At 49.0% G+C, this 26,233-nt stretch overlaps 1 protein-coding gene across 1 annotated transcript; it reads left to right on the top strand.

The window, feature by feature from the left end:
* Positions 1-2,415: 2,415 nt before the first annotated feature.
* Positions 2,416-26,163, top strand: ADAM9 (ADAM metallopeptidase domain 9). The gene is made up of 22 exons (XM_039564313.1): positions 2,416-2,598; positions 9,058-9,155; positions 9,474-9,538; positions 10,588-10,666; positions 12,217-12,293; positions 13,025-13,214; positions 13,969-14,034; positions 14,483-14,554; positions 15,098-15,267; positions 16,415-16,496; positions 17,254-17,387; positions 17,599-17,770; positions 17,888-17,980; positions 18,194-18,389; positions 18,895-19,000; positions 19,432-19,615; positions 20,251-20,331; positions 20,811-20,916; positions 21,934-22,072; positions 22,547-22,649; positions 23,235-23,362; positions 24,082-26,163. Exons 1-22 carry the CDS (start codon positions 2,493-2,495, stop codon positions 24,194-24,196), a joined length of 2,562 nt encoding a protein of 853 aa, XP_039420247.1. The 5' UTR covers positions 2,416-2,492; the 3' UTR covers positions 24,197-26,163.
* The last annotated feature ends 70 nt before the right edge of the window (positions 26,164-26,233 follow it).

The following is a 26,233-nucleotide window of genomic DNA, read 5'->3' as shown; positions in this document are numbered from 1 at the left end:
GCCGCCCCGCAGCCAATGGGCGCCCGCCGCTGCGCCGCCGGGGCGGGGGGAGCCGCTCGCAGCCAATGGGCGCCCGCCGCTGTGCCGCCGGGGGCGGGGGGAGCCGCTCGCAGCCAATGGGCGTCCGCCGCTGTGCCGCCCGGGGGCGGGGGGAGCCGCCCCGCAGCCAATGGCGCCCGCCGCCGCGCCGCCGGGGCGGGGGAGCCGCTCGCAGCCAATGGGCGTCCGCGCTGTGCCGCCGGGGGCGGGGGGAGCCGCTCGCAGCCAATGGGCGTCCGCCGCTGTGCCGCCGGGGGCGGGGGAGCCGCCCGCAGCCAATGGGCGCCCGCCGCCGCGCCGCCGGGGGCGGGGGGAGCCGCTCCAGCCAATGGGCGCGAAGGCGGAAGAAGCCGCGGAAGCAGCCGCGGAAGCGGCAGCGAAGGGGCGCGGTGGCGGGAGGGCGCGGCAGACGAGGAGACGATTGGCTGTCGGGGAGGGCTGGCGGCCAATGGGCGAAGGCGAGGGGCGGGGCGGGGCGGGGCGCAGCGCGCGAGCTGTTGGGCGTGCGCCGCCCTCCGGCCCCGCCGCGCGCGGTGCTCCCGCGGCGCTCCCGGGGCTGCCCTGCCCCAAACGGGGCCCCTCTGCCCCAAACGGGGCCCAGCCGGGGCTCGGGCACCCCTCCCTCGGGTGGGCACCCTCCGCGCCCCCGGAAAGCGGACACCCTTCGCACCGGAGAAAGGCTGTCAGGGGTCTGTGTTGCCAGTAACGGGCAGCGGCGCGGCTCAGCGGCCACATCAGTGACTGATTCCATCCGGGCTGGCCGTTGTGCTGCGTGGCTCCTCCCAGTGTCACCTCGCCCTGTGGGAATGGGAGGCAACCCAGGTTCCGGTGCATCTGTGCTCTTTTCCGTAGTAAATTGGCTCCACTGAGCCAGTCTCCGTGTTTGCCCTTTGTGTCGGGTTAAGGGAGAATCGCTCCTATCTGAACCATAGGAGGGACAAAATGTCTCTACTTGGATGTCAGGAAATCTCACTGCAATGGGTTTTCTCACTGTGCTTTATTCTAGTCACAAAGTCCGCGCTGGAGCCAGCGAACAGCCCTAATCCAGTGCTCGGCTCCGAGGTCTCATTTGTGGCTTCAGACACTGCAGACCTCCAGGATTTATTGGTTGGTTTTACCTGGTTCCTCTCCCAGAGCACCTTCCACTGTGCCTGCTGATGTGGGTGTCGCCAAGTGTGCTCCCCCTGGCTGAGCAGATGAGCAGGGATTTGATTTGACCCGAACGGTGTGCTCAGAAGCTGACCCAGCTGTCCCAGTGGTGGCGTGTCTGGAGCCTAGAGGTGTGTTTACAGTCCCTTGTATCGCAGGGCTGCAGTAGTGGTGCTGAGTGACAGGAGAAGCCAAAGGACATGGATGTGGCTCTTGTTTGAACCCGGGAATCTCATGCCCCTCAGGCAGGAACCACAGGATGATTCATGTTTTCATCATTTGTACAGTGCACAGAGGTATCTGTATGTGATCCATGCTATTATCATAATCCATAAGGAGCCTTCTGTATCTTGAGTAATGCCCAAGCACTGACTGGGCATTCCCAAGCTCTTTATTCTCTGACTCAAGAGCTGTGTGCAGCTTCTGTAGGGGATGGAGATGGATTCCTTCAATATTGTGTTTGTCTGGGCTCTTTTAGGCTGCATATTGTGCTACCTTGCCATTACTTGCTTGTAATGTGATGGGTCTGTCATGTGTTTGTTCCTGATTTTTCTGGAGGATGAGACAGAGCTCCAAAGATGCCCTGACAGGTTGTCCATGGGCCACTAGTGGAGCAGGGCAATATGCCTGGTGCTTGTAGCGGGGGACAAAGCCTGTGACGCCTTCTCATTCTGGGGAGTTTCCTGTGCTCACCTGTACCTGTGGTATTGCCCAGCCAGGGGCTGACATGATGAGTTCTCATGTGCTTCCAACATATTATGAAAAGGTTCTTCCCCAGGGTGGTGGGGCACTGAACAGGCTCCCGAGGGAAAGATCACAGCCCCAAGGCTACCAGAGCTCCAGGAGGGTTTGGACAACGCTCCCAGGGATGCACAGGGTGGGATTGTTGGCGTGTCTGTGCAGGGCCGGGAGCTGGCCTCGATGACCCCCGTGGGCCCTTTCCAGCTCAGGATGTTCTATGATTCTTTGCTTCCAATGTGGAGTGCAGTTTTTTGGCAAGAAAGGCCAGCAGAGCCGTGGTGGCCGCAGTCTGCGCTGACACCAGCTCCCCTTGTGGGCGTTTCCTTCGGGACCCCATCGCTTTTGGTACCTGGTAGCTTTTAGTCCAAAAAAGCACTGGAAAGGTTGAGGGTCTTCCCGCCCCGTCCGGGTGTCCCTGGGGCGGTGCCGCTGCCCACGGTCCGTGCCGGGCCCGGGGCGGGCGGGCGGACGGCTCCGCCCCGGGGCGGTGCAGCGCAGGCCCCGGCCCGGCTCCATAAGGCCGCGGGGCCGCCGGCCGGACCCAGCGCCCCACGGGAGGGGTGATGTGGGCAGGGATTGTCATGGCCCGGGCCTGGAGCTGCCTCTGCCGCTTCCTCATCTTCCTCATCTTCCTCCTGCCGCCGCCGGCCGCGCCCGGGCCGCCCGCGGGTGAGTGCGCGGGGCCGGGCCGGGCCTGCCGCCCGCACCCCCCTCGGCCCCTAATTCCCTTTCCCGGACAGCGCCGTTCCCCCTTCCCCTCCGGAGGGTCGGGCCCTCCCTTGTCACCCCTCCCCAGGACCATCTGGGGAGGGTCTGGCAGCCGCTTCCCCTCCCCTGCCCTCGAAGCGTGGCAGGTGGGGCAGAGACCGCCCTGTACCTTGGCCAGAGCGGCAGGTCCTGCCCGCTGTCCCCGTAAGCCCCGCGGTGGCTCCGAGGGCAGGGGGCGGTGGTCCCCGGGGGTCGCCGGTGGCAGCAGGAGGGTCTGTGGGTGGCAGCCCCACCTGTGCCCTGCCCAGCATCGTCTGTGCCGACGTGCTCCTGGTCAGGGGTGCTGCGGAGGGCCCGGCGGGACAGCGGGGTCCTTTCTCTGGACCCTGGAACTCCAGACGAGGAGGTGATCCCGGTAGTGACCTCGGGCCCCCGCACACCTGCCCGAGTTCCCCGGTGTCCCGTGAGCCCTGTCTCTGCTCCTCAGTCCTCCCGTGTCAGGTACGGCCGTGCGCTCGCCGGGAGCTCTGCCAGGCTCTCACGGAGCAGGAGGCAAAGCACCCTGGCGAAGCCCGCAGAGATGCAGGGCTGCCCTGTCAGTGCAGGTGGCCTCGGCCATCGAGGAGCTCGGGTACCTGAGCCGGGCGTGGGGCAGGACCGCGCAGCCTGCTGTCCCCAGGGAGGTAGGGCAGGACTCAGTGCCATCGTTCTGCGTGGCTTTTAAGGAGTTGGTCCTGTGCTGTCCTTAGGGACTGTTTATGAATTGAGATGGTTCTGTTTATGGACTCTTATGGCTCTGATTCAAGGCTATACATACATGGCAGAAATGTCTCCTCTGTCATTGTTTCCCCCTCCTGACACGTGCACTGTGTAAAACTTTTGTGTTTGTCACTATTGCATGTTTTTATAGTCAGGTCTTCCCAGCTGAGGAATATGCAACTTGATACTGGTGCTTCATGCTGAGGACAGTGCTTATGTGGTGTGTGTCTCTCCCTGAGGGATTCTGTGCTGGAATCTCTTCCTCTCACTTGCTTTGTCGTTGCTGGAGGGTGTGTGAGCTGTGTGAGGTGAAAGCCGACTTTGAGAGGTGGCTGGTGGTGGAAGTAGCACAGCAAGTTGGGAGCTCTGCCTGGAGGCCAAGGAGTGAAGTCTGAAATTATGCATCTCTGAGATATCAGGTGCTTGTGCTTCCAGTGGAGTGGTTGGTGTTTTGAGGAATAAAATTTTAGTTCCTGCCTGTAGGAAATAAACACTGGTGCTAGTTCCTGATGGTGGATGGTGGTGTTCCTCTCTGCCTTTGGAAGTCTCTGTCCCAGCTCTTAATGCCAAACCTGCCATGAAATAGAATGCACCTTCTTGGCCTGAGGTATGAGCATGAAGGAGAGGGTAGAAACCTCCAACTTTTGGGTTATAATGTAAGCACTTTTGACACACATAGGGACGTAAGGCAGAAGTGGAGTGTTACCAGAAGCCATTAATTGAAAATTCCTGAATGACCATAATCACGTGGTGATGTGTAGCCTTGAGGGGTTTTTTGTGTGTGGCTTTTCCTCTCCTGCTTGTGTCTATAGGAGCCTTCAAGGTTTGACTGTATGAATTCAGAAAAATTCACAGGCAGAGACTGTTTTGTGCTACTTCATCTCTTTCTAGATACTTGGTGTCATACACATACCAGGATGTTCCAGCCAGGCTTGGCCACAATTCTTGAAGTGTCTAAATGCTTGGGTTTAAATTTCTGGGGAGATAGGGTGTTTGGTTGAAATAATTCTTTTGTTCAGATCACAGAAAACACAGCACTACCTCACCCATATTGCAACAAATCTGGGACAGTCATTCAGCAAAGAGAGGGTTTGTGGTTATTTCCTCCATGTGGAAAGGAAAGAGAGGAAAGGCAAAGAAAGGAAAGTGTAGCAAACGTTGCCTCTTGTAGTGCCTTGCTTTTGGAAAAAGGAAGTTTGAACCATGACTTTGGAAATTCTACATGTCTTGATCGTTATTATTTCTCAAGCTAAAATTAAAAAAAAGATAAGAATGTGCATTTCACAGTTCCCTTTGGTGGCCAAATGTAAAGCCAGCGATGTCTCCAAAGAGAAGGTTCCCACGGACTCAGCTGGGTAAGCAGAGCTGACCTTCACAGCTGGTAAGATGGGGAGGAAGTGAGTGGGCTCGGCGTGCTCAGCTCTGTCTGTGGGCACGCTGTCATGTATGGAAGGGAGGGCCTCCAGGGCCAGTGACCCACAGGAAGGGTGTCCTGGTGAGATTGCTCGTCTTGCTCCAGGGGACAGCACAGCTTTACCCTGCTTCTCCTTGTGAGAAGGTGCCGAGGTGCAGAGGATGTTGTGACAGTGCCAGTGGACACGCATGACAGTCCTTTTTGTGGAACAAGGGGAGCTGTTGTCTTGCAGACAAATTAGGCTTTAGGAAGGGCAGAAGGAATGGGGAGAGTCTAGACAGGAAACACTTACAGCACAGGTCTGGATTTCAGCAAGGGGGAGTAAGAATTTTCTAGGAAATATTTCTGTGGAAGAGCTCCGTAACCTGATCAACGTCCAACATCCCTGGTGAAATACTGAAAAAAACTTCATGAACTGTTCTGGCCAGGTTTAATGTTATGCAAATATTCCAGGTGAGCAATACATCGAGTAGATGAATTTGCTTCCCTTGCCATGATGGTTGGTCATCTCTTCCTGCCTTCTAAAGGGCACCAGCACAGCAGGAGACCCAGCAGGTCTGAAGACTGAGAGCAGGGGAGGGAGAGATGGAAAGAAAAGTCCCAAGGAGTGGTGCCCTGTAGAACAGCTGGCCAGATGTTCCCAGGTGTTTTGAAGATGAAGCACCACTGAGGCACTCTTTAGCCTTTGGGCTATGGGAGGAGCTGGAACTGCTGGCTCCACAGAAAACATTCCTACATTTAGCAGAAGACTTGTTATCTTTGTGTTGTGTATAAACCTCTAAACATTTTTAAGTGGACTTGGATAATATTTGCATAGTGAAAGTGAAGGAGGTTTTTGCTTGCAGTAGTCCAAAGAGTAAATCCTACTAACAACTGTAACCTTAGTGCAAAAGTTAAGCACACCAAAAAAATGCTTTTCCTGGTGTGTCATTGCTTGGAGAAATCCACCAGCAGTGGTGGTTTTGTTGTTTTGAAGGACATAGGTAAGCAAGCCAGGTCATGGAAGTTTCTCCTCAGACACTGCTTGGCAAACTCCTGTATGATTCTGAAAATAGGATATGGAGAATGCAGATTGAGCTGGCAGTTGGTACCTCCCAGTCAGATGGGATTCAGGCTCCTTAAAGACAGGGATAACAATCCCAATGTTTTGAGCACTAGAGAAGTATCCGTCAGAAAGAAGGCTTTGAAAGGATGGTGCAAAGTGTTCTGCTGGGGTGGAAATAAGTGTCTGTACTAGTATGAAAGGGTGAAAAATGGGGAGCAGGAGCATGTTGGCAGGAAAGGAAGTAAGTGTAAGAGTAAGTTAAATGACAAGTGAATCAGACACGTGCTGTCTGTTCTGAAGGTGAGGTTAACCTGTGGAGATCCATAAACACACAAAGCACGTGTGCCCTGGGATGCATGAGGCCTCACTGGGCTGTTGTGTCCTGTTCCAGGTGCTTCTGTGGGATAGGTCTGTCTCTGACTGGAGAGGGCAGCCACAACAACCCGATATGAACAGGCAGAGGTGTAAGGAAATTCTGAATATTGATGTTTCTTAGTTGCAGGAAAGAAGAGGGATGTGTGACAGCACACTGGAAATCTAAAGATTTGGAGGCAGAGAGAAGGGAGTGAATGGTTCACCTCCTTTGGGGGTCAGAGGTACAGCTTGAAGCACATGAGCTGATCTGTTGAAGATTGGGGATGCTCGGTGGAGATGCTCCATGTGGCACTGGTCCTTCCCAGGTCCCTGATGGGCTGGATGGCTGTGTAATGCTTTTGGCATTTCTGGTGAGCAATCCCCTGCCAAAGTGTGGAATGACTGGTGCAGCTGACCTCAGCTATTAATTGTAATCAATTGATGATAACCACAGTTAACTTAATGAGTTTTGGTATTAGCTGCTGACACCTGCTCACATGCTGATGAATTCATTTTTATGAAAATAGCTTGTTTTGTGGTGTAATAGGCCACAGTCTGAACTTCCTCTTTTTAGTTTTTTTTTTCTTCTGTTGAAGAGTGTATCTTTTGACCTTCCTTTGCTAGGCTTGGGAAGGAGTCACAGCTCAGGAAGGATGATAATTGAGGGGAAGTGTGAGTGTAGGTGGATGTAGCTGTGTGCTGTGATTCTGTAACTGAGCCAATGACCCATGGGCATGCCAAGGTCTAGCAAGACAGGGGATGCAGTTTGACCTTTGCTGAATAGAGATCTTACCGGTCAGGCACCCCCAGAACACTTTCCTGAGCACCCCCAGATCTTCCCCCAGTGTCTGGAGAGCCGTTATGGCTGTGATGTGTTCCAATGGTTTTCAAGCTCCCACATGCCACGGAGCATGCATGGAATTCCTATGGTGGATTTGGGGTGGGGAGGGGAAGGTGATTCACATCTTCCTAGTTGTCTCCAATGCTTGGTAATTAATGGCAGCCTTTAATGAGATGAGATAAATATGGTCATGGATGCAATTGCATTTTTCTGTTCAGAAACAAAATCTCAGTCCGGAAATGGGTCATCAGCATGTGTCATGTTCTCAGCAGTGACGTGGTACAGCTCCAACAGCTGCCTTGGCCAGTGGCAGAAAGCACCTGAGGACTAAAAGTCCTGTAACTTGCTGAAAAATTGATTGCAAACTGTACCTGGCCTTTTTAGGGGGAAAATGTGGGAGCAGGGTTGGCTTTCTGCTTGGCTGCACTTGTCTCTTTGGTTGGTTTTTTGTTGAAATACTCTGTGCCCTCTTTGAGGGTTGCTGGTGGTATGTGAAATGCTGCACAGGGCACATGGCATGGAACAGGTAAAGAGTGGGAAGGAGAGCAGAAAGTGGGGAGAGAAATGTTGGAGCATTCAGAAAGTTGAAAATTGGCCTTTTAGTGCCGTTGCTCTAAGAGGATCCTCTTGGAGTTGTACTCTTCCCAGAAATCCCTCCCAGTTCTGCTTTGTGTGATGATTCACTTATTTGTCTTCTGCTTCCAAGCTGCTCTTGAGCAAATGAGTTGTATTCCAAGCACTGCAAAGGTTGGCTGTGTGCTGCTGTTTGTGTAACCTGTGCCTCGAGAGCCTCCAGAACCTGGCCCAAGTGTCCCATCCCCACTACTACGGGCATGTGGGAATGGCAGTGGGGAAGGAGCAAGTGCTGAGCAGTGACCTGCAGGAGCTCGGAGCTGGGTATGAGTGTGTGGTTGGAAATGACAAATGTAGAGAAGTGATTCCTGCAGTATGTGCTTTTGGTGCGCTCTGAGGGGCTGGTTTTAACTGGATGCAGCATCTCAGTCCCATTTGAGAGATTTTGGAGGATCTTGGACACCAAACACTTGCTCACCTGCCCCAGATGTGGTGATGATTTCTGGAGACAGACAGTGAGGATAACTGCTCCCTTCCCCCTACCTTTGTTGGGAGGCTCAGACTCCTCTGATGAGCTCATTGTTTCCCTTGCCATGAGCCAGGAAAACCATTTCTCTGGATACTGCCTGTGATCCAGGTTGACCAACCTCCTGCTTCCTGGGTGAGCGGCTCCGAGCCAGGCACCAGCAGATGCCACCACTGATGGGAGAAGTAATTTGCATGCACAATTTATTGTTGTTTACACAGTTAATATAAAACAGTTGCTTGCAAAAACTGATGAAGGGAGCTTGGACCGTGGACTTGTTAGGTTCAAGGGATCTGTCTGATGTTGCATAGGCAAATAATAAATAAAGGGATCTGTGACAGCTGCTTTGTTGCAGGGATTTGTCTCACCTCAGTTGTTTTGCTGAGGCCCTTGAGGGCTCTCTAAGAGCATAATGAACAGTAGCACCAGCCTCAGGTCAGGAGTTTGGCTGTGCTGCACAGGGCAAGGGTGAGAGGCTGAGCTGTGCCATGGGGAAGAGCAGGAGCTGCTGGAGCTCCTTGAGAGAGGCTGCACGGGGCAGTTCTGCAGCTTTGCAGCACAGGACACCTGGTTTCACACTGGGTGTCCTTGAGCGAGTTCTTGCTGTGCTGACCTGCTTTAAATGCTGATTCCTGCTGATGAAGAGCAGTGGTGTATGAGATGGGTATTGGTAAGACAGTGATTGGAAAGTGAAGATTTCAATTGGAAGCTTTCTGGACAAATTGGTGTCTTCTCTGCTGTTTGTGTTGTTTTCTCTGGCCCCTTGCAAGGCAATCAAAGTGTGCTTTGCTCTGAGGTTTGCTCTGTGCTCTTCTGCGTGTGGACTCTTCCTGAAGTGTTTTTTTCCTTGTGCCTTATCCTCTTGATTGCTTTGTTCCTTAACCCAGTGTTTCTGTTCTGCTTTCCAGGTTTCCAGGAGATTTCCCTGCTCACTTCCTACGAAGTTGTAACTCCACAGAGATTGGGAAGAGAACGGCGAGAGGCTTCCAACAGCTCCTCAATACAGGTACTGGGCACTTGCCTGCCCCAAGGCTGGGGAGGTGCTGGCTCACTGTAAATGTTCAGTAAAAAATCTGTGCTGTCCTCTTCTGGCTCTGACTCATAACTTTTCTGTGGAAGTTTTAGAAGGAAGGAATAAGAAAACCACAGTTCTATTTTGAAACCATTTCTTTCACGTGACTTTTCCCCAGTCACACAGGTAGGGATGCTAGGTTCTGGCAACAGGGACAATTATAAAATAAATTTCAGGCTCATCCGCCTTTCTTGGTTTCAAAGAATGTTTTATTCATTAACATGAGTAAAATGCACTTTTCTTTATATTCAGGACAAGGTGTCATATGCTGTTGAGATTGAGGGAAAAGAATACACGATTCATCTAGAAAAGAACAAGTAAGTAATGAATTTCTTTAAATTATTAGATTATTCAAACTGTTGTGTCCAGATGACAAGCTGGCAGATAGCACATGAGTTTTGAATCCTGGGCTTCTGTGTGGGAAGTTCAGGTACATCCCAGCTCTGCAAAATGGGAAGAGATTGAGTCTTAGTGTCCTGGCCATCAGCCAGAGATGTTTTTCGATTCCTGCAGCCCTGGGGAACCCCCTTCAGAGCAGGAAGCTGCAGATTACTCTGAAGAGACCCAGGGAATCTACGACTCTTTCCATTCACAGCTAAAAATAAACAAGCTGAGCTGTATTTCAAGTAAATATTTTCACTTTTGTCTGGATTTTATTTATTGTTTTAGTTTTGTGGTTTTTCCTGTCTCAGTAGCACAAGGATGCTAATAAATGAGGAAACTCACTTTCTATCCAAGGTCTGAATACGGAGAGCTCACAGCTGATATAGATGCTGTCTGTCTGGAGTTGAAGGGCCACTTGCAGCACCAGCACGTGGTCATTTACTAGGCTGCTGCTGCTCCAAACTGCCGTTGTGATAGAGACAACTCTGCAAGCCCTTGGGAAGCTCCAGCTGCCGCTTTCCAAGGCCCTGACCCTCAGAAACATGGGAATTTAGCTGCACCACATCAATGGAATTACCAGGATGGTGCAGCAGTCTTAGTTGTGGGAGACTTTCCCAATGCACTTCCTCCCTTATCTGGGGAAGAGAAGGCATGTGCAACAGATTGAGGGCTAGATTTTTTTTTTCCTGTTTGGAAACAGGCTTTTCGCACAATTTAGTGGGTTTTGCTGCTTTTCCTGTCTCTGAGGTGAGGTGGTTGGTTTGAACATTAGCAGTTCTACCATTCTGGTCTCTTGAATTTTGCTGTGAAAATATACAATTTCTTTGTTAGTTTTGAAGGGTTTTCCTTTTTAATGTTTCCTTATTTAATTGCAATTTACCTATTTGTCACACTTCTGATTAGGACCATCTTACTGTTCTGCTCCAATGTCGCAGTCATTTCGTGAAATTCCTCTTGTATTCCTTCTCCCCTTTCATTGCAGAGAACTGCTGCCCAAAGATTTCACAGTTTATACCTATAACAAGGAGGGAAAGTTGCAACTGGAATATCCAGATGTCCAGGTAGGATTTCTTTCTATTCATACCCTCACTGAAGGTGACTGGAACGCTGAGCATCTGTGGGATGAGGGAGTTGGGATTACAAAAGGATAGTTGTATTTTCTACTGGGCCACCTTCAGAACCAACCGCCCTCTTCCTGGAGAGAATCCTTAATTTTGGATGAGGATCTAACCTGTAAGAGACCTGTATTTTCTGATGTGGGGCTGGTTGCTGTCTCATTGAAAGCTGCTCTTCTCTAAAAGGCAGTGCTGCCGTCCGCTGTTGGTATCTCATTGTTGAAGTGGTCCTGTCCTTGTCTCACAGCCCAGTGCGGGGCTGATGTCGCTTCTGGCCTCTGCTGCCTTCCTCCAAGGGCTGGAGCCCGCAGGGCAGTGCTGGCTGCTCCAGGGACTGAACAGGCAGCTTTGTTTTTGCTTTTACACACAATGAGCTTCCAGATTGGTCCTTGAGCCACAGTGAACTGTCAGCCACTGGCCCGTCCGTTCAGCAGGGCTGGCTGTTAGGAGCTAACAACTTCTGAGGGTGGGCAGGCGGTCTGTTAGTGCTGGCATTGGGGACCTGCTGGACAGGATGGATGACATCAAGTCTGAAGGACCTTTGAGAGGGATGTGATCTGTGTAGTGTTGGGGTTATTCCACGGAAAGCAAGTTTGCAGCCCTCTTTCTGTACAAGCAGGCTGCCTGACATGTTGCCTTTAAAAATGTAGAATTAAAAGCAAGTTGTGTGATACAAAATGCATGAGTGCTTTTCTAATGGCTTCACTCTTAAGGATCAGTGTTGTTCCTTTGAAAGGGGAAGTATTAGTCATACATGATTCATAGGACCTTGTTCTTGAAAATAGAGCACCTGAGTCAAATGACTATTTTGCTTCCCAGTTAAAAGGGATTGGTTAGAGGAAAAATGCTTTTTCTGCATTTTTTTCTGACGGGAAAAATGCTTTTTCTGCATGAGGTCACAGAAGTCACACTGGCCCCGAAGGATTAGCACATCCCCTCCTTTCTTTCTGCATTCCTTGCTGAGCAACAGATGATAGAATATGTATTATAGACCCCTATATCAATGTCCAAAAAACCTATGCCAGAGAAAATAGAGTGTATTTGCCCCATGCTACCCCTTGTCTATTTTCCAAAATACATATATACAGAGTACACAGTGGAAATACTCCATCTGTCAGGGCTGATGAGGGCTGCATTGTGCAGCCAGAAAGCTCTGGCAGCGCAGCACTGGCTGGCGTGGACAGCAGGTGTTGTCCCTCCTCCTGCTACAGAGAGGTGACAGACAAGCCAGAACTTTTTGCCAGAAGACTGAAGAGTAATTTGACCCAACTTTGTAGGGAGGGGCTGGCCTTGAAATATTTGAGGCAGGGTGGAGGACAGAACAGGAGAGGGATAGCCTAGGTCAAGTTAAGAAACCCAGCTGTGGTAAACTTGACTTAATACATTCTGTGTTCTTGAGTTGTAATCACTGCTGGTCAGTGGCAGATCAGAGATTGCCCTGGGTGTGCAGGAATGCCTGAAACATGTATGTAATGCACCCTTGTTTTCCCATCCAGGATCACTGCCATTATCAGGGATACGTGGAGGGGACCCTGGATTCCCTGGTGGCTGTCAGCACTTGCTCAGGGCTCAGGTAGCACAACTCCTCCTTTGTGTCCCGGCTGTCCCACTGGGGCTGCTGAACCCGAAACCCAATTCTGCTGTTTTTAACTGTGCCTCAGCCAGTCAGGGAGTCACGGGCTGCACTGAGCTGCCTTGGTGCTGTTGTCCTGTGCCATCTTTTATTCAAGGAGTTCATGGATATTTGAAGTACCATCAAATAAGTTATTAATGCAGTTTGTTATCAGAGTACAGTAAGTTGGTTTTGGCACACATTTGGCTTATTTTCTAACTTGCAGAGATGGTCATGGCAGCTGTACCTAGTGCAGAAATGGAAAGTTGAACACTAGTCTCCAAATTTCACAAAATTTGCCCTAAACCTTGTGCACCTCAAGTCTGATGGAATTTTTTCTGCTTTGGGCTAATTGCCCTATATTCTGTTCCACTGATTTTTTTTTTGCAGGGTTGTGCCAGGCACCAGGGTGGCAATAGTGTATTTGAACTAAAGCATTTCTGCTTAAGACCTGTGATGTAATTCCTGGGGCATTGCAGAGCCTTACAGAAGTATTTAATTTACTGCATTTGTAAGGCCCTACTCAGTGAAAGGCCATTGCCAGGCCTGAAGTGGTGTGCTGCTTCACAGGAGCTGAAGTATAGGCAGGCTTTGGTTATCCAAGAATAACTGTTCCTTTGTTTAGCTGTAAAAATTGTGGGTACTGTCCTCTGTGCTTAGTGCTGGATTTCTCACACACTGCCATATTTTAGGGGTTTGGTGACAATAGGGAACGTCACCTATGGGATTGAGCCCATGGATTCCTCTTCTGGCTCTAAACACATTTTATATCGACTGGAGAACGTGAAGAAAGAGCCCACAACGTGTGGAGTAACCGCTGAAGGCCAGGAAGGGGAACATGCAGAGGGAAATCTCCATCCCAGTATGACCCAGCTGCTGCGGGTAAGTCCTCCCCAGTCCCGCATAATGGAGTTTGTGAGTTCATTTAAGAGTATGGAAGCAGCTTATCAGATTTCCTGGGACTTAGCACATACCTAAAGGTTTATGATTTGGGGGTTTCTGCACTACTGGAAAACTCAGTTCCTTCTGCAAAAGCAGCCAGAGTTTTCTCCTGCTTCTGCACATGGCAGTGAGGATGGGGCAGCTGGCTGGAATATTCCTAGGCTTTTTTTGGTGACTTTTAAGGGCAGGAACGTGACCCTCATGGAGATGCTTGTTAACAAAGTGCTGCATCAGGAGCCAGGAGAATATTGTTGTGTTTATTCCGTCCTCCTCACCATCACAGTAGCAGTTTGGTTTGAAGGTCCCCCTTGTCCTTCAAGGACTGCCTGTACAGGAACAAGACTGAAATGAAAGCAGGAGAATGAAGTGTTGTGTTTCGCTTAAAGATCATTGGTATTTGCTTGTAGAACCTTTCTGCTCCTTTATAAAAGTGTGTATTGACTTTCCAAAGCAACCTGGGCACAGGTCCCTTGCTTTTGAAACAAGGGAAATCTTTGTGCAGCTGAATTTTAGTGTAAAACACAGAGGCTGTCATTGCATTGGATTACACTGCTTGGGTTTGGCACTGTGTGCTTTGGGTGTGACTCAAACCACTGGTGGCATCAAGTGAAATCTGACAATGTCATGAGGGGTTTTTGTTAACGCTTGAATTAATTAATCTGAAGTTGTCTAAAACCTTTTTTTTTTTCCCCAGAGGAAGAGGGCGGTCCTGCACCAGACAAGATACGTGGAGCTGTTCATAGTTGTGGATAAAGAAAAGGTGGGAGTTGTGTGTGGCTTTCCCCTTTTTTTTTTTTTTTTTTTTTTTTTTCCCCCCCTCAGGAGAGGGCCTGGAAAGCCCTCAGGCTTCATTACTCCCAAAAAGGATTCTTGAAAAACACTCGACACTTTACCCAAGTTGTGCAAATATGCTACCCTAGAAGTGGATAAAACATGTGCTATGCAGTTGTCCTCAGAAAAGGAGTAAGCCATCAGACAGGGAGAGGTTCTGTCAGCAAGGAATCTCCTAGTGTAAGGAAAGCACACAGTAAAAACTGCCTTTGCTGTTGTCTTTGGAATATTGAGCTGCTGAGCAATAGCAGTGAAGATGTTGTTTCTTGGTTAGCATCTTCTGGGAGGTTTGGAGCCAGGCAAAAATGTTCTGTTCCTTTTGCTAAGTGTTGTCTTTATCTCTTCTCTTTGTGATACTAAGTTTCTTTGTCTTGTAGTTTGAAGATTTTGGGAAGAGTGAAACAGAAGTAAGAGAACACATGGTGCAGCTGGCAAACTTCCTTGACAGTGTGAGTAGGAGGGATGCTGTGTGCTGCAGCCCTGCTGCCTTTTGTAAATGTCCACCTTGGGGTCTGTTCTGGTACCACTTTGGGGAATGCATCACCATGGAAGCTTTTCCACCTCTAAATTCATCTGCACTTATCCACCTTGAGAATTAGTTTAGGGAACTTTTCCAACCAGTGCTACATCCAGTGAGTGACAGGACAGATGGTTGCAATTATTGCAATTCTTTTTTTCTGTGTAAAGATTAGAGAAAAAGTATAACTCTACTATTTCACATGATACTTGTCAGAATTGAGATTTCTTTTTATCTCTGTTTTGTATGGTCTTACAATGTAGCCAGTGTGGCATTTAAGCATTGATCCTGTAGCTGATGAAGATCTAAATCACAGAGAAAATCCATTCTGATGGTTCTGGTTGTGTACTAGCTGTGAAAAAAGAGTCAAACCTGCGCAGAAAAGATGGATACTTGCAGTAAGATCTATAACACCAGGACACTTGTTTTTGTCTGAAGATATTTATTAATATTTCTCCTCTTTTGTTCTCCCCAGATGTATGTTATGTTGAACATCCGCATTGTGCTGGTTGGTTTGGAGATCTGGAAGCATGAAAACATCATCAGCACGGATGGTGGGGCTGGGGATGTGCTGGCGAATTTTGTGCAGTGGCGAGAGAAAAACCTCGTTTTGCGGCGGAGACACGACAGTGCCCAGTTTGTCCTGTGAGTAGCAGCTCCTTCCCTTCGACCCCAAGAAGCTTATTCTGTTCCTGCCCAGCTGTAGTGCCAGAAGCAGCTGCTGTATTTCAGAGAGTCCTAGGCACTCTGCTGTGGTTTATGTCTCGTGAAAACATTCTGGGTCAAGTTAAGCATTTTTAAGAAGGTTTCTGTGCTCTTTAATTTCAGTGTCCTCTCACAGATGTATTGCTAAATAACACTTTTTTTTCCTCATCCCACAATGTTCTACGTTGTATGGTATAAAGCTTCGGCTCAGATAGTCCTTTGTCACATTGTAACAGGTTGGACTTGTGATCCAAGGGGATCCAAGGGCCTTTTCCACTTGATAATGAGCACAAACCTGTTGCAGAATGTTGCATTTTAGTGGAGACAAAGTTGTTTCTGCAGTTGGCTTCCAGAAGCTGGTGACCTGGTTTGAGTTTGCCATGGGGTGTTAATCTGTCTGGCCCTGCTCCCTCAAGCAAGCCCAGAGGTTCCTGAGCTGTTCCCTGCCCCATTCCAGTGCCCCAGTGCGCTTCCTGCTCCTGCAGATAGTGCAGGCCCAAAGCAGGGAAAGGGCAGAGGTGCGAGCACAGCAAAGTCTGCCCTCCCCTTCCTCTGGGAGCTGGGAGCCTCCTCTCCCAGCACAGCAGCATGCAGGTGATGGAGGCAAATGTCTGAGGAAATACTAATTTTAGAAGTTCTTTTATGTGCAGTAAAATGTGGTGTATTTTGCTGTGGCACTTAACCTCTAAGAACAAAATAGAGAGCAATGAGAAGGAAGTTGAAAAAGGAAGAATCCATGGAGTTGTTCATACCAGAAAGGCAGATGACAGCCAATTAAACCAAATGATTTTAAGGGTGGACCATTGAGCTCTTTATATGCAGAGGGATGATATGGAAGAGGCTGACTTTGTCTGTAAACGCTTGTCTTAAATTAACAGAATAAAGGCATCTTGAGCAGAAAGCAAAAGCTTAACTGGTGCATTTGTGCCTGCAATCAGTAGCAGTGCTCCTGGTAGTGCTCCTGTGTCAGCCTTGGAAAGCTGGAGCAGCAGGATTTGTGCCCCACAGGCAGGAGTGGTGTGCTGATATGGGCTGTGTGTGTCTGTACAGACAGATGATGGCCTCTCGTTTCTCTCCATGACTGTAGGAAGAAGGGTTTTGGTGGCACAGCTGGAATGGCCTATGTGGGAACAGTGTGCTCCAAGAGCCATGCAGGAGGCATTAACGTGGTGAGATTTCTTTAGTGATCTCTGAATGTCATTGAGATCAGTGTTTGCACTCTGGAAGTCTTCCTGGAAGCACAGAGTCTTTCTTAACAAAGCTGAAGTATCTTAGTGGGGCTCTTATGTTGTCCCCAACAGTTTCTGACACTTCCAGGATATCTGGATCACAACTTCTCTGTAGTCTTCTGCTCAGCTTCCCCTCTGCTCAGTGTGCAGCACTCATGCAAAAGGATTTCTCAGAATTTCTTTGTGTCGTTTTAAGCATCTCTGCCTCAAAAATTTGTGGGAGCTATGGGTGTTCTCAAATCTGTTCTGTACTGGCTGACCTGCAGCTGTGACCTCCCTGAGCAGTGCTGCTTCACTGCATGTTTTATATGGAATTGCAGAGCCTTAATGAACCAAGCTGCTGGTCTCAGATAACCGGCAATCCCAGAAATCTGGTTTCTTTGGACCAGTGACAGAAGTGCTGGAATTTGTGCATTTCAGGAGAACTGGGCTGGTGTGGAGAGTTCTAGTTTTTGTGTTAATGTTGCAGCTGCTCTGGAAAGTGGAGGTCGTTGGGTAGTGTCCCAGAGAGGTTTCTCTGAGGGCTCTTATTGCTAAGCAAATTCCACACACTTGGTTGGAAATCTGGCACTGTTGATCTGAGAATCCTGATAATGTAGAGACAGAATGGCAAAAGTGTCTCCTTGGCACATAAGTAAACACTGACTTTGTCAATATAAGCTCTCTTCTGACTGCCTTCTGTGTCGCTTCTGTGCAGTTCGGAAGGATCAGTATCCAGATGTTTGCATCCATCATGGCTCACGAGCTCGGCCATAACCTGGGGATGAACCATGACGATGAACGAGTCTGTCACTGTGGGGCAAGCAGCTGCATTATGAGCTCTGGAGCATCGTAAGTAGCTGACCAAGGGGATGAAAAGAAGGCTCAAAATGCCCCATCCACGTGCTTTGTTTTTATGGATTACTTTCACCTTCAAATTCCCCTTGCAAAGAGTCATGTTATGCTTGTAATGGGGAAAGCAAACGTTTCCTTTGTTCTGCAAACACAGGGAATGCTGGTGGGTTGGCTTAGTGTAAAGCTCAGCCCATTTTCTCCACTGCAGGGGATCGAGGAACTTCAGCAGTTGCAGTGCAGAAGACTTTGAGAAGCTGACACTCAACAAAGGTGGGAGCTGCCTGCTCAACGTTCCAAAGCCTGATGAGACCTACAGCATCCCGTACTGCGGGAACAAGCTGGTGGATGCTGGGGAGGAGTGTGACTGTGGCTCACCAAAGGTTCGTAGCTGTGTGTTTTCCCAGTGCTGCCAGGGCAGCCTCGTGCCTCTCACTCAGAGGGGACTGTATGTGACAGAGGGGGAGATCTTGTGACATTCACAGCACTTCTGTCCTCAGGAGTGTGAAAGCGATCCGTGCTGCGAGACAGGAACTTGCAGGCTCCGAGCCAGTGCTGAATGTGCTTATGGTGACTGCTGCAAAAACTGCCAGGTAGGAGACTTTGGTGTCGTTTGGAAGTTGAGAAAAGGAGAGCATTGGCTTAGTCAGTGCATCTGTGAGAGTGAGTTGTCCTGCATGCCCACAGCCTCACGAGGGCTTCAGATCAGTCCCTTGTTTGGAGCATATATTGGGCCAGGTGCAGTGTCTGTCTCTGCTGGGAGGTTCCTGCTTTCTGATGCAGTTTTCCCTCCCCTCTCTCTTCAGCTCCTTCCTGGAGGCACTGAGTGTCGGGCAAGTACCAACGAGTGTGACCTCCCGGAGTACTGCAATGGCACATCACAGTTCTGCCAGCCGGACTTCACCGTGCAGAACGGGCACCCCTGCCACAACCAGGAGGCCTATTGCTACAACGGCGTGTGCCAGTACCACGACGCACAGTGCCAGGATATCTTTGGCTCCAGTAAGGAAGGGCACAGTGTTACAATCTTTCTAAGAGATGTAACTAAAGAATACACTATCATTTAATATACTTATTTGCTTTTCTGTAACAAAGACCAGCTGGCTTTGGCAGAGGACTTGAAGCAGTGGTGGTAATGGCTTAGCATAATGGTCATGCATTCTTCCTGTGTTACACTTAGTGCTGTGCTGGGGATTTAAGTAATAATTTTGTTGCACTTATCATTTTTGGTACAGTGGGGTTTTTGCTGTATAGGGCTGTAAAGAAATATCAAATGCTAGAACTGACTCAGGTTAAGTAACTGTTTTTCTCAGTTTTTAAACTTGGAACCTTGTAATTCTGACGTTGTAACCTCTTTAGTGTTTTGATCAAGTTCCTAAGCTTGCTGCTGCATGGCAAATACTTGGTGTAGCAGGGTAGTTGCTCTGGGTACAGGAGATACTGTGTGAGATGTTTCTGTGCCTGGGTAACGTGGCTCCTCTCTCTGGGGATGGGCTGTTGTTTGCAGAAGCCAAAGCAGCCCCCAGCAGTTGCTTTACTGAAGTGAATTCCAAGGGGGACAGATTTGGCAACTGTGGTTTCCATGGCCATGACTACAAGAAATGTTCCAGCTGGTGAGTTGAGCCCAGTGCATTGGGAAGTTCTGAAATGTATCATTGGGGATCTGTATTTGGGTGCTGTAGTGTCAGTTTGGGATGATGTAGCAGGGGCACAGGGAAGGGATGCAGGGCTGTGGTGAGGAGAGCGTGTTCCACGTCTCCCATCAAGGATTGTGCTTTTCCTAAGTGTTCACGTATGGGAAGATGACAATCAAATCATCATGTTTTCCTTAATGTAGAGATTCCAACAGCTTATAGAAAGAAGGGATAAACTTCTCTTGCAGCACTGGAATGAAGCCCAGTTCAGTTTTATTTGTCGAGTTGCCTCAATTTTGTTTTCAAGTAGTATCTTCCAGTAGAAAGGAAAGATCGTATCAAACACATGGTAGTCTCCTCCTCAGAATAAATTCAAGTGTCACTACAGTGTTCCTATGTTGCTGTTGTAGGAATGCCATGTGTGGGAAGCTGCAGTGTGAAAATGTGAAAGCCATGCCTGTGTTTGGAATCAAGCCTGCTATTATCCAAACTCCCATCAAAGGCTCTCTATGCTGGGGGGTGGATTTCCAGCTGGGCTCTGATGTCCCGGACCCAGGGATGGTGAATGAAGGCACCAAGTGTGGTAATGGAAAGGTAATTAAAAAATGATATCCTAATGTAATAATTCGGGATATTCATGGGAATAAAATTTTCAGCTGCATTGTTTCATGAATAGTTATGACCATTATTTTTTGATGCCTGTAGTTAATGTAAAAGTAAAGGAATCCATTGGTTCCCCCCACAGGCCAGTACTGCACTGCATGTGCATCAAACATTTAATGGGCCTTTCATTTGTAGGTGAAGCGAAAGAAATGGAGTTTGTTGAGAGCCAGAATCTTTGCATTGTGAATGAGCAGGAAGAGCCAGGCCCACACAAATGCCTTGAAGACAACTTTCAATTAAAATCCAACTAAACTAAAGAGTGCAGAGGCTTAGCCCTAGCGGAGGAATGTGCATTCCACATGTCCTTACTGGGCACAATTTAATTGCTGTTCCTTTACATTCAGACTGGAGACAAAAGGCTCCAGTGCCAGCTCAGCCCCATGCTGAGAGGCCTTTTGTGGAACAGAGTTTCTGCAGAGTTTGGAATTATCAGTGAGAGTGTGTGAGGCTTTGTGGCAGGAAGCACAGCATGGCTGTGGAGCCCCGAGCTAGGAGCAGGGATCTGGGGAGGCAAGGGGGCACTGAAATGCCATCGTCCCTCATCTGTGTGCATCTCTGTTCCCCAGATCTGCAGGCACTTCCAGTGTGTGAGTGCCTCTGTCCTGAACTATGACTGTGACGTGGAGAAGCAGTGCCATGGGCATGGGGTAAGCAGGGAAGAGAGGCAGCAAGTTTTGAAGTGGTGATTAGTAACTTTATTTTTCTGTTTTGTTGAACTGTAAAGCACTCTATAAAATGCCTCTAGACAAGAGGACCTGTAGTAGTGTCAAAAAAATCTTTAACAAAACTCTCTGCCAGGCAAGAATTCCCAGTTCCAGTATTACTAATGAAATTTGACTCTGCATCTCACAAAGAAAAAAAAAAACAAAAAAACCAAGCAAAGCCATGGTGTGTAAGCCGTTGGGATAGCTAATCCTTGGAAGCTCTTCCTGAACAGTGCTGTGTGTGCTCAGTCATGTGAAATCTTGGGATGCCTGGCCAAGGAATGTTTGGAATTGATTTGGGAGTTACTGGGTAGAGTTCTCCAGGCTGAGCAATACGAGGGACAGAACAGGTCGTGGCTGCTGCACGCAGATTTAAATGCATAGAGATGGAAGTTACTGAGTATTTGTGTTTTGGAATACAGGTGTGCAACAACAACAGGAACTGCCACTGTGAAGCAGGATGGGCCCCCCCTTACTGTGACTCCAAAGGCTACGGGGGCAGTGTGGACAGTGGCCCTCCCTACAACGGCAAGTGGCTGTGAGGGCTGGGGCTGGGTGTGCCAGAGCAGCCGATGTGTTGGTGAACTTTGGGGGATGGCTCTGCACGAGGTTTCACTGGCAAAGAATTCTTGCAGAGGTTTTCTGCTCAAGGTGTTGCTCTTCTCTCTCAGGATGCTGGGGTAGGGATCTGTAAGGATCTGGACTGGTTTAGTTCAGGTGATTTCTGCTACCTTGGAGCAAAGATCCTCTTGGATTTCTCTGTGTCCCGGCTGGGAAGGGGAGCCCCAGTGAAGGGAAGCATGATTCCTGCATGCCAGAAAGCAAACTGACAGAGCTGGGGTGCTTGCTTTGCTCACTGAGGATTTGAAGGTGAAATAGGAAGCCAGAGCCAAGCTCTAATTTGGAGAAAACTTAATTCTGTGTCCATGTGGAGTATACAAAGATGGGATTGGTGTAACTTCTGTAGGCTGCAAGAATGATCTTTTCATAAGCTGGTGTGGGTTTGGGAAAGCTAGGCACTGTGATGCAGTAACAGGCTGGAGGAACACATTGGAGCTTGGGCAGATCCCTCAAATCATCAGACAAAAAATGGAAAGGCTGTTTTCGTACAGCCTGCAGGGGAGAAATTGCTGCATATAAAGATGTCAAGATTAAGAACCCAAGTTTTTTGTCTACAGCAAACAGTGATTGGAGAAGAGGTAGATTTAATACCAGACCAAAAGGCAGAAGCTCTGTTGTCCTCTCTTGTAAGAGCTTTAGTAATGAAGCATTACAGTAATGAAAAATGAGGATTGATCTCCTAATTTAATGTGCTGCTGCAGCCCAGGGTATCATGATAGGTACAGCTCTAAAAGATAAACAAAACAGAAAGGATCTATTTGGGCATATATCTTGCAGTCTTACTGGATTCTTTTGGGGTTTTTTTCTATGAAAAATGGAAAACAGTTATAGAACCATTCCTACCAAATATTCGCCGCTATTATGAGTCAGATGGTGGTAACACCATGTAAAACTTATTTCTTCTCCGTGGTTTTGTCCCCTCAGACAAAGACACCTCGCTGCGCAACGGGCTGCTGGTGTTCTTTTTTCTGGTCCTCCCACTCCTCGTAGCTGCTGCTCTGGCCTTTGCAAAGAGAGACAGGCTGAAGCGATGCTTCAGGAGGCTGATGTCCCGCTGCCATTCGTGAGTGCCTTCTCCTTTCTGCCTTCTCCTCTGCCCTTTGAACAGTCCATGGATGTTTGTTTACACGAGCCAGTGCCAAAGTGTGGAGACATATCTCAGTCCCAGGATGTCAGGTAAAGGCCCCTGCATCCAGTGGCACATGTAGCTTGCCTCTGGCAATGACAGAAAAGATAAATTCATCCCAAATCAAGAGAGCAGAGAATTTTCTCTTTACTGTTACGTTTGTTCTTGTGCATTTGTGATAGGGGTTTATATTTTTGGGTCTCATCTATTTATAAAAGGGCAAAGGGAAGCTGCCAGAGTCCTGAACAGAAAAGGGTTGTTGTTTACTAGATTTGTGGTAAATATTATCTTTCTCACACTTGATATGTGCTAAGATAGTATAAATCCAGCTGTCAGGTTCACAGTGCCTGGGTTCATGGCCTGCACAGTCTGGGTTACGTGCTCACACAGTCCATATCCATTGGATTTCAGGTCACTTCAGTCACCTCCTCCCCGGCCAGACACCGAACCCAGGGACCACCAGCAGAGAGGCTTCTCCCGTGGCATGCCTTATGCTCCAAGAGCTGTACCCATGGTAGGAATCACGTACTTTCTTTTAGCCTGTTTGTTACTCTCAAGTAAAGAGATGAAGGCAGTTTATATAATTTTTGCTCTATTAAAAGCTTCAAAGTTACTTCTTCATTTCTCAAAATTGTGTTTCTCCTTGATGAAAAGCAGGGAGAATATTTGTTTCCTAAGGGTTGTGTGGGGGGCTCCTCAGTTTCCCAGTTTAAGCTTTGGCCCAGGCTGTGCTTGCCTTGACAAGCAGTTTACCTGCTTTTTCCTCATGACAGAACACCCACCCCACATGAGAAGGGTGTCTGCCAGCTCCCCAGCCCCTCTCCTTGTCAGAGCAGTTGTCCTCTGAAAGCCACAGCCACCCAGAGCACACTCCCAGAGCAAACCAAGTGCTGTTGTGATTAGCCCTTAGGTGTTTTTCAAAATCCAGCGCTTCCCAGACTGCTGTTGCTTCTTCCTACTGAGTTTCTCAGAGGAAAGAACAACTCTGACATTGCCAGGCTGGTTTGCAAGTGGTCTTGAATGCCACTTGTTTAGTGACGCAAATACTTGGATTCCTTCTGTGCAATTTTTGAACATTCTCTTTGTATTTTCTTTCTAGGATATGCATCCAAATACCTTTCCTGTCCCGGCTTACCCAGTTAACCAGCACCCTCAGCAGGCTTTCCACCAGCCCTACTACTCCCCGCCGCAGTACCCGGTGCAGCAGCCACACAGGGCGCCCAGCAGGTCAGTGGAGTTACTGTAAATGCCCATTGGCAGTGGCACTGATGGGTTTTCTTGTCCTGTCCTTCACTGCCGGGAGCCCTGGGGTGTTCCATCACGTGTTGTGTGCAAGCAGGGCTGACTTTTCACTGGCAGAAGTTTCTCCTTCACTTCACCCTGAAAGGCAGCGCATTCATCCTGCGCTGTCATGGCTGTGTGGTGATGAACGAGGCTCACAGCACTGCTGTGGGGGAAGATTAGCCCAGCAGGTGGATGAAAGGCCTGTTAAAATAGTCAGTTTAAAAGCAAATTACTCAAAAATCTGTCATTTTGCTGATTTGTGAATGTTATGGCCAAGTGCAAAACCATTTCTCTTAACTTTGAACAGAAAGTTTTCCTTTATTTTTCATCTTTTTAATCGAGCTTGTAAAATGCAATCGTGTGCCATGGCACACACAGACCCAGGAAGTGCCAGGTACTGAGTGGGAGCACCCCAATGTAGTTCATGTTGGTGGGGCACTTGGGCGGGGGGGTCTTTAAAGGATTTTGGGAGAAAAGGTGAGTTTTAACAAATGGAGGTTCCCTGAGAATTTCAGGCAGTTTAAGGCCCAGTGTGCCCGTGGCATGTTCCAAACGAGTGTGGGAGCAGTGGTGTGGTGGCTGGGGATGCTGGCTGTGGGCGTGGGAGGGCTGTGGGCGGTGGGTGCTGCAGGACTGACCGCGCCTCCTCTGTCCCCTTGCAGGCCCCCGCCCCCGCAGCAGAAGGTTGTACCTCAGGGACTGCCGCCACCACAGCAGAAATGTTTACCTCAGGGACAGTATTTCCCTTCCCGACCGGCACCTTTGCCTCCCAAATAGCTTTTGGCTTCCTCGGGGCCTTCACATGAGCTGACCTGTTCACTGCGACGGCTGAAATTGCAGTTCCCCTTCTGGCATCCCGCGGCAGTGCCCTCCCTGCTGCAGCCTGGGACAGGGCAAGCGAGAGATCCAAACCAGGAATGTAGAACTTTACACTAAATAAATACCTCGACCAAAGCTCCAGGGACTGAAACACCCAGCCCCTTCCTCGCTCTGTCCAAGCTTTGCTGCTGCAGCCAGGCTGGCAGCAGGAGTGCAGCAGCCTGCAGGGAAATAATCCTGAAATCCAGCACGTGGATTTGGGCTTCCCCATTTCTGCCATGAGCCCTGGTAAGGAAATTGTCCAATTTGTTGTTGTCTCTCTGACTGTGAGCAATTGGAGTAACCTGTTTGCAAATCGAGGAGATCCGGTCAGTTAATTTACAGTTACTCTGCATGGACTGGAAAGTTTCCTGTGTACACCTCGATGGCATAAATGGAGTGAGGTCTCAGAGGACTTTTTCAGAGGAAGAGAGAGATTTTAAACATGTTTATGCATGTATATTATGTTTATAGATGCATAATAATGCACTTAAATTCTTAACTCCATGCTGACTGACACTAAGCTGTGCTATAGGAGCACTGAGTTTAATGCTTTTTAATTAGAGTGGCTAAATGAGACTCCTGTACTAATTCCCACTAATACATGGATGGGCAGTGGCCATAAAGGTACGAGAAGACATGGCCATATTCTGGTTTTAAAAAATGGGGTGCTGTTAGGTTTTGATTCAAGTCTAAAGACAGAGCAGCAGTCCCTGCAGAACACTGGGATGCGGGAAGTGTCTCTGCCTGGACCACCAGAGCTTCTCTGAGCACTTTAAATGGGAACCTGGTGACTGATGCACCCCTTCTTTTAATACCCAAACCTTTGTAGTGTCAGTCAGGATGCCTCTGGGCTACTGTGTGTCAGACTAGACTGCCCTCTGCTCCCACACCATGGGCTAGACTGGATTTTGGAGCTCCTCCTGAGCAGAGGTGCTCAGCATCCACTGTGCTAGGAGAGGGAGCTGTGGATCCTGATCCCGTGATGCCGTGGGCAGAAGCTGGATGTCATGGTCACAAGTAGGAATCTATTGCACAACTTGCTAAAAGTGAGGTTCTATTGCACAAACTTGCTAAAAGTGAGGGAAGTGCTGAAGAGAGTGCTGGGCTGTTTCACTCTGTGCTCGCCACAAGCACAGTTCGATCTGTAAAATCCCCCTAATATTGCCAAAAAATAATCTTTCCTCTGTATATACATACATAAATATATATATAGTGTGTGCAGTAATAAAATACTTGAACTCCTGTGGTTTCCCATAAACTTAGACTAAGATTTATAACACAATTAAAATCTGTAAAATGTCACCTAGAATTTTACCAACTGTACTGGTGGGGGGGTCTCCTTTTTGTTCCAAGATAATCAATTACTTCCTAATGTTGCTGTGTCCCGCTCTGCCTGCCTGTCTGTCTGTTACAATGAGCTCTGCAGCTGGATGCAGCCCATCTCCAGCCCTGGTCAGAGGGTGGGGAGAGAGGAGGGGATCCAGGGAATGAAGTCATCCAGAGAGATGTACTTAGCTGTGTGTGACACGCTGTGTGTGTGAACTAAACTATGCTGAAAATGGTGCCTTTACAAGACAAAGAGTTTTTGTACTCCCAGCGTGCACATTGGAATAGCCACAGTTGCGGAGGGCAGGGACGTGTGGTTTTAGAAGCTATCCCAGGGACAGGAAATAGCTCCAGTTTTTGGTGTCAAATACTGAAGATGACTACTGACTTTCTTTTGTAAAGGATACCTGTCCCTGGGCAGGTCTGGAGCTGGCGCGGCCGTGGTCGACACCCACGTTCACCTCCGCAGCCGGCCCCACGCTGGTCTCTGGCCAAAGGGCTGTTCCCAACCCCTTTGTACAGACCCAACAAGCAATAAAGATGCCAGTTTTGTACAAGTCTCTGCCTCAGCCTCTGCTTTAGGGGAGGGAGGGGCTGGTGCCGGTGGGGCTGTTACCTGTGGGGCCG

Source organism: Corvus cornix, chromosome 22, assembly GCF_000738735.6.
Source record: "Corvus cornix cornix isolate S_Up_H32 chromosome 22, ASM73873v5, whole genome shotgun sequence".
NCBI classification, from domain to species: domain Eukaryota; kingdom Metazoa; phylum Chordata; class Aves; order Passeriformes; family Corvidae; genus Corvus; species Corvus cornix.
Note: the sequence above shows the minus strand (reverse complement) of the source record. Positions and strands in the feature narration are given on the sequence as shown.

Excerpts from the sequence above, each read along its gene's own strand:
- ADAM9 (XM_039564313.1), top strand. The coding sequence starts at position 2,493 with ATGTGGGCAGGGATTGTCATGGCCCGGGCCTGGAGCTGCCTCTGCCGC. Across the intron at positions 14,035-14,482 it reads TAGTTGTGGATAAAGAAAAG|TTTGAAGATTTTGGGAAGAG; the intron begins GTGGGAGTTGTG and ends TTTGTCTTGTAG. Across the intron at positions 23,363-24,081 it reads CCACACAGGGCGCCCAGCAG|GCCCCCGCCCCCGCAGCAGA; the intron begins GTCAGTGGAGTT and ends GTCCCCTTGCAG.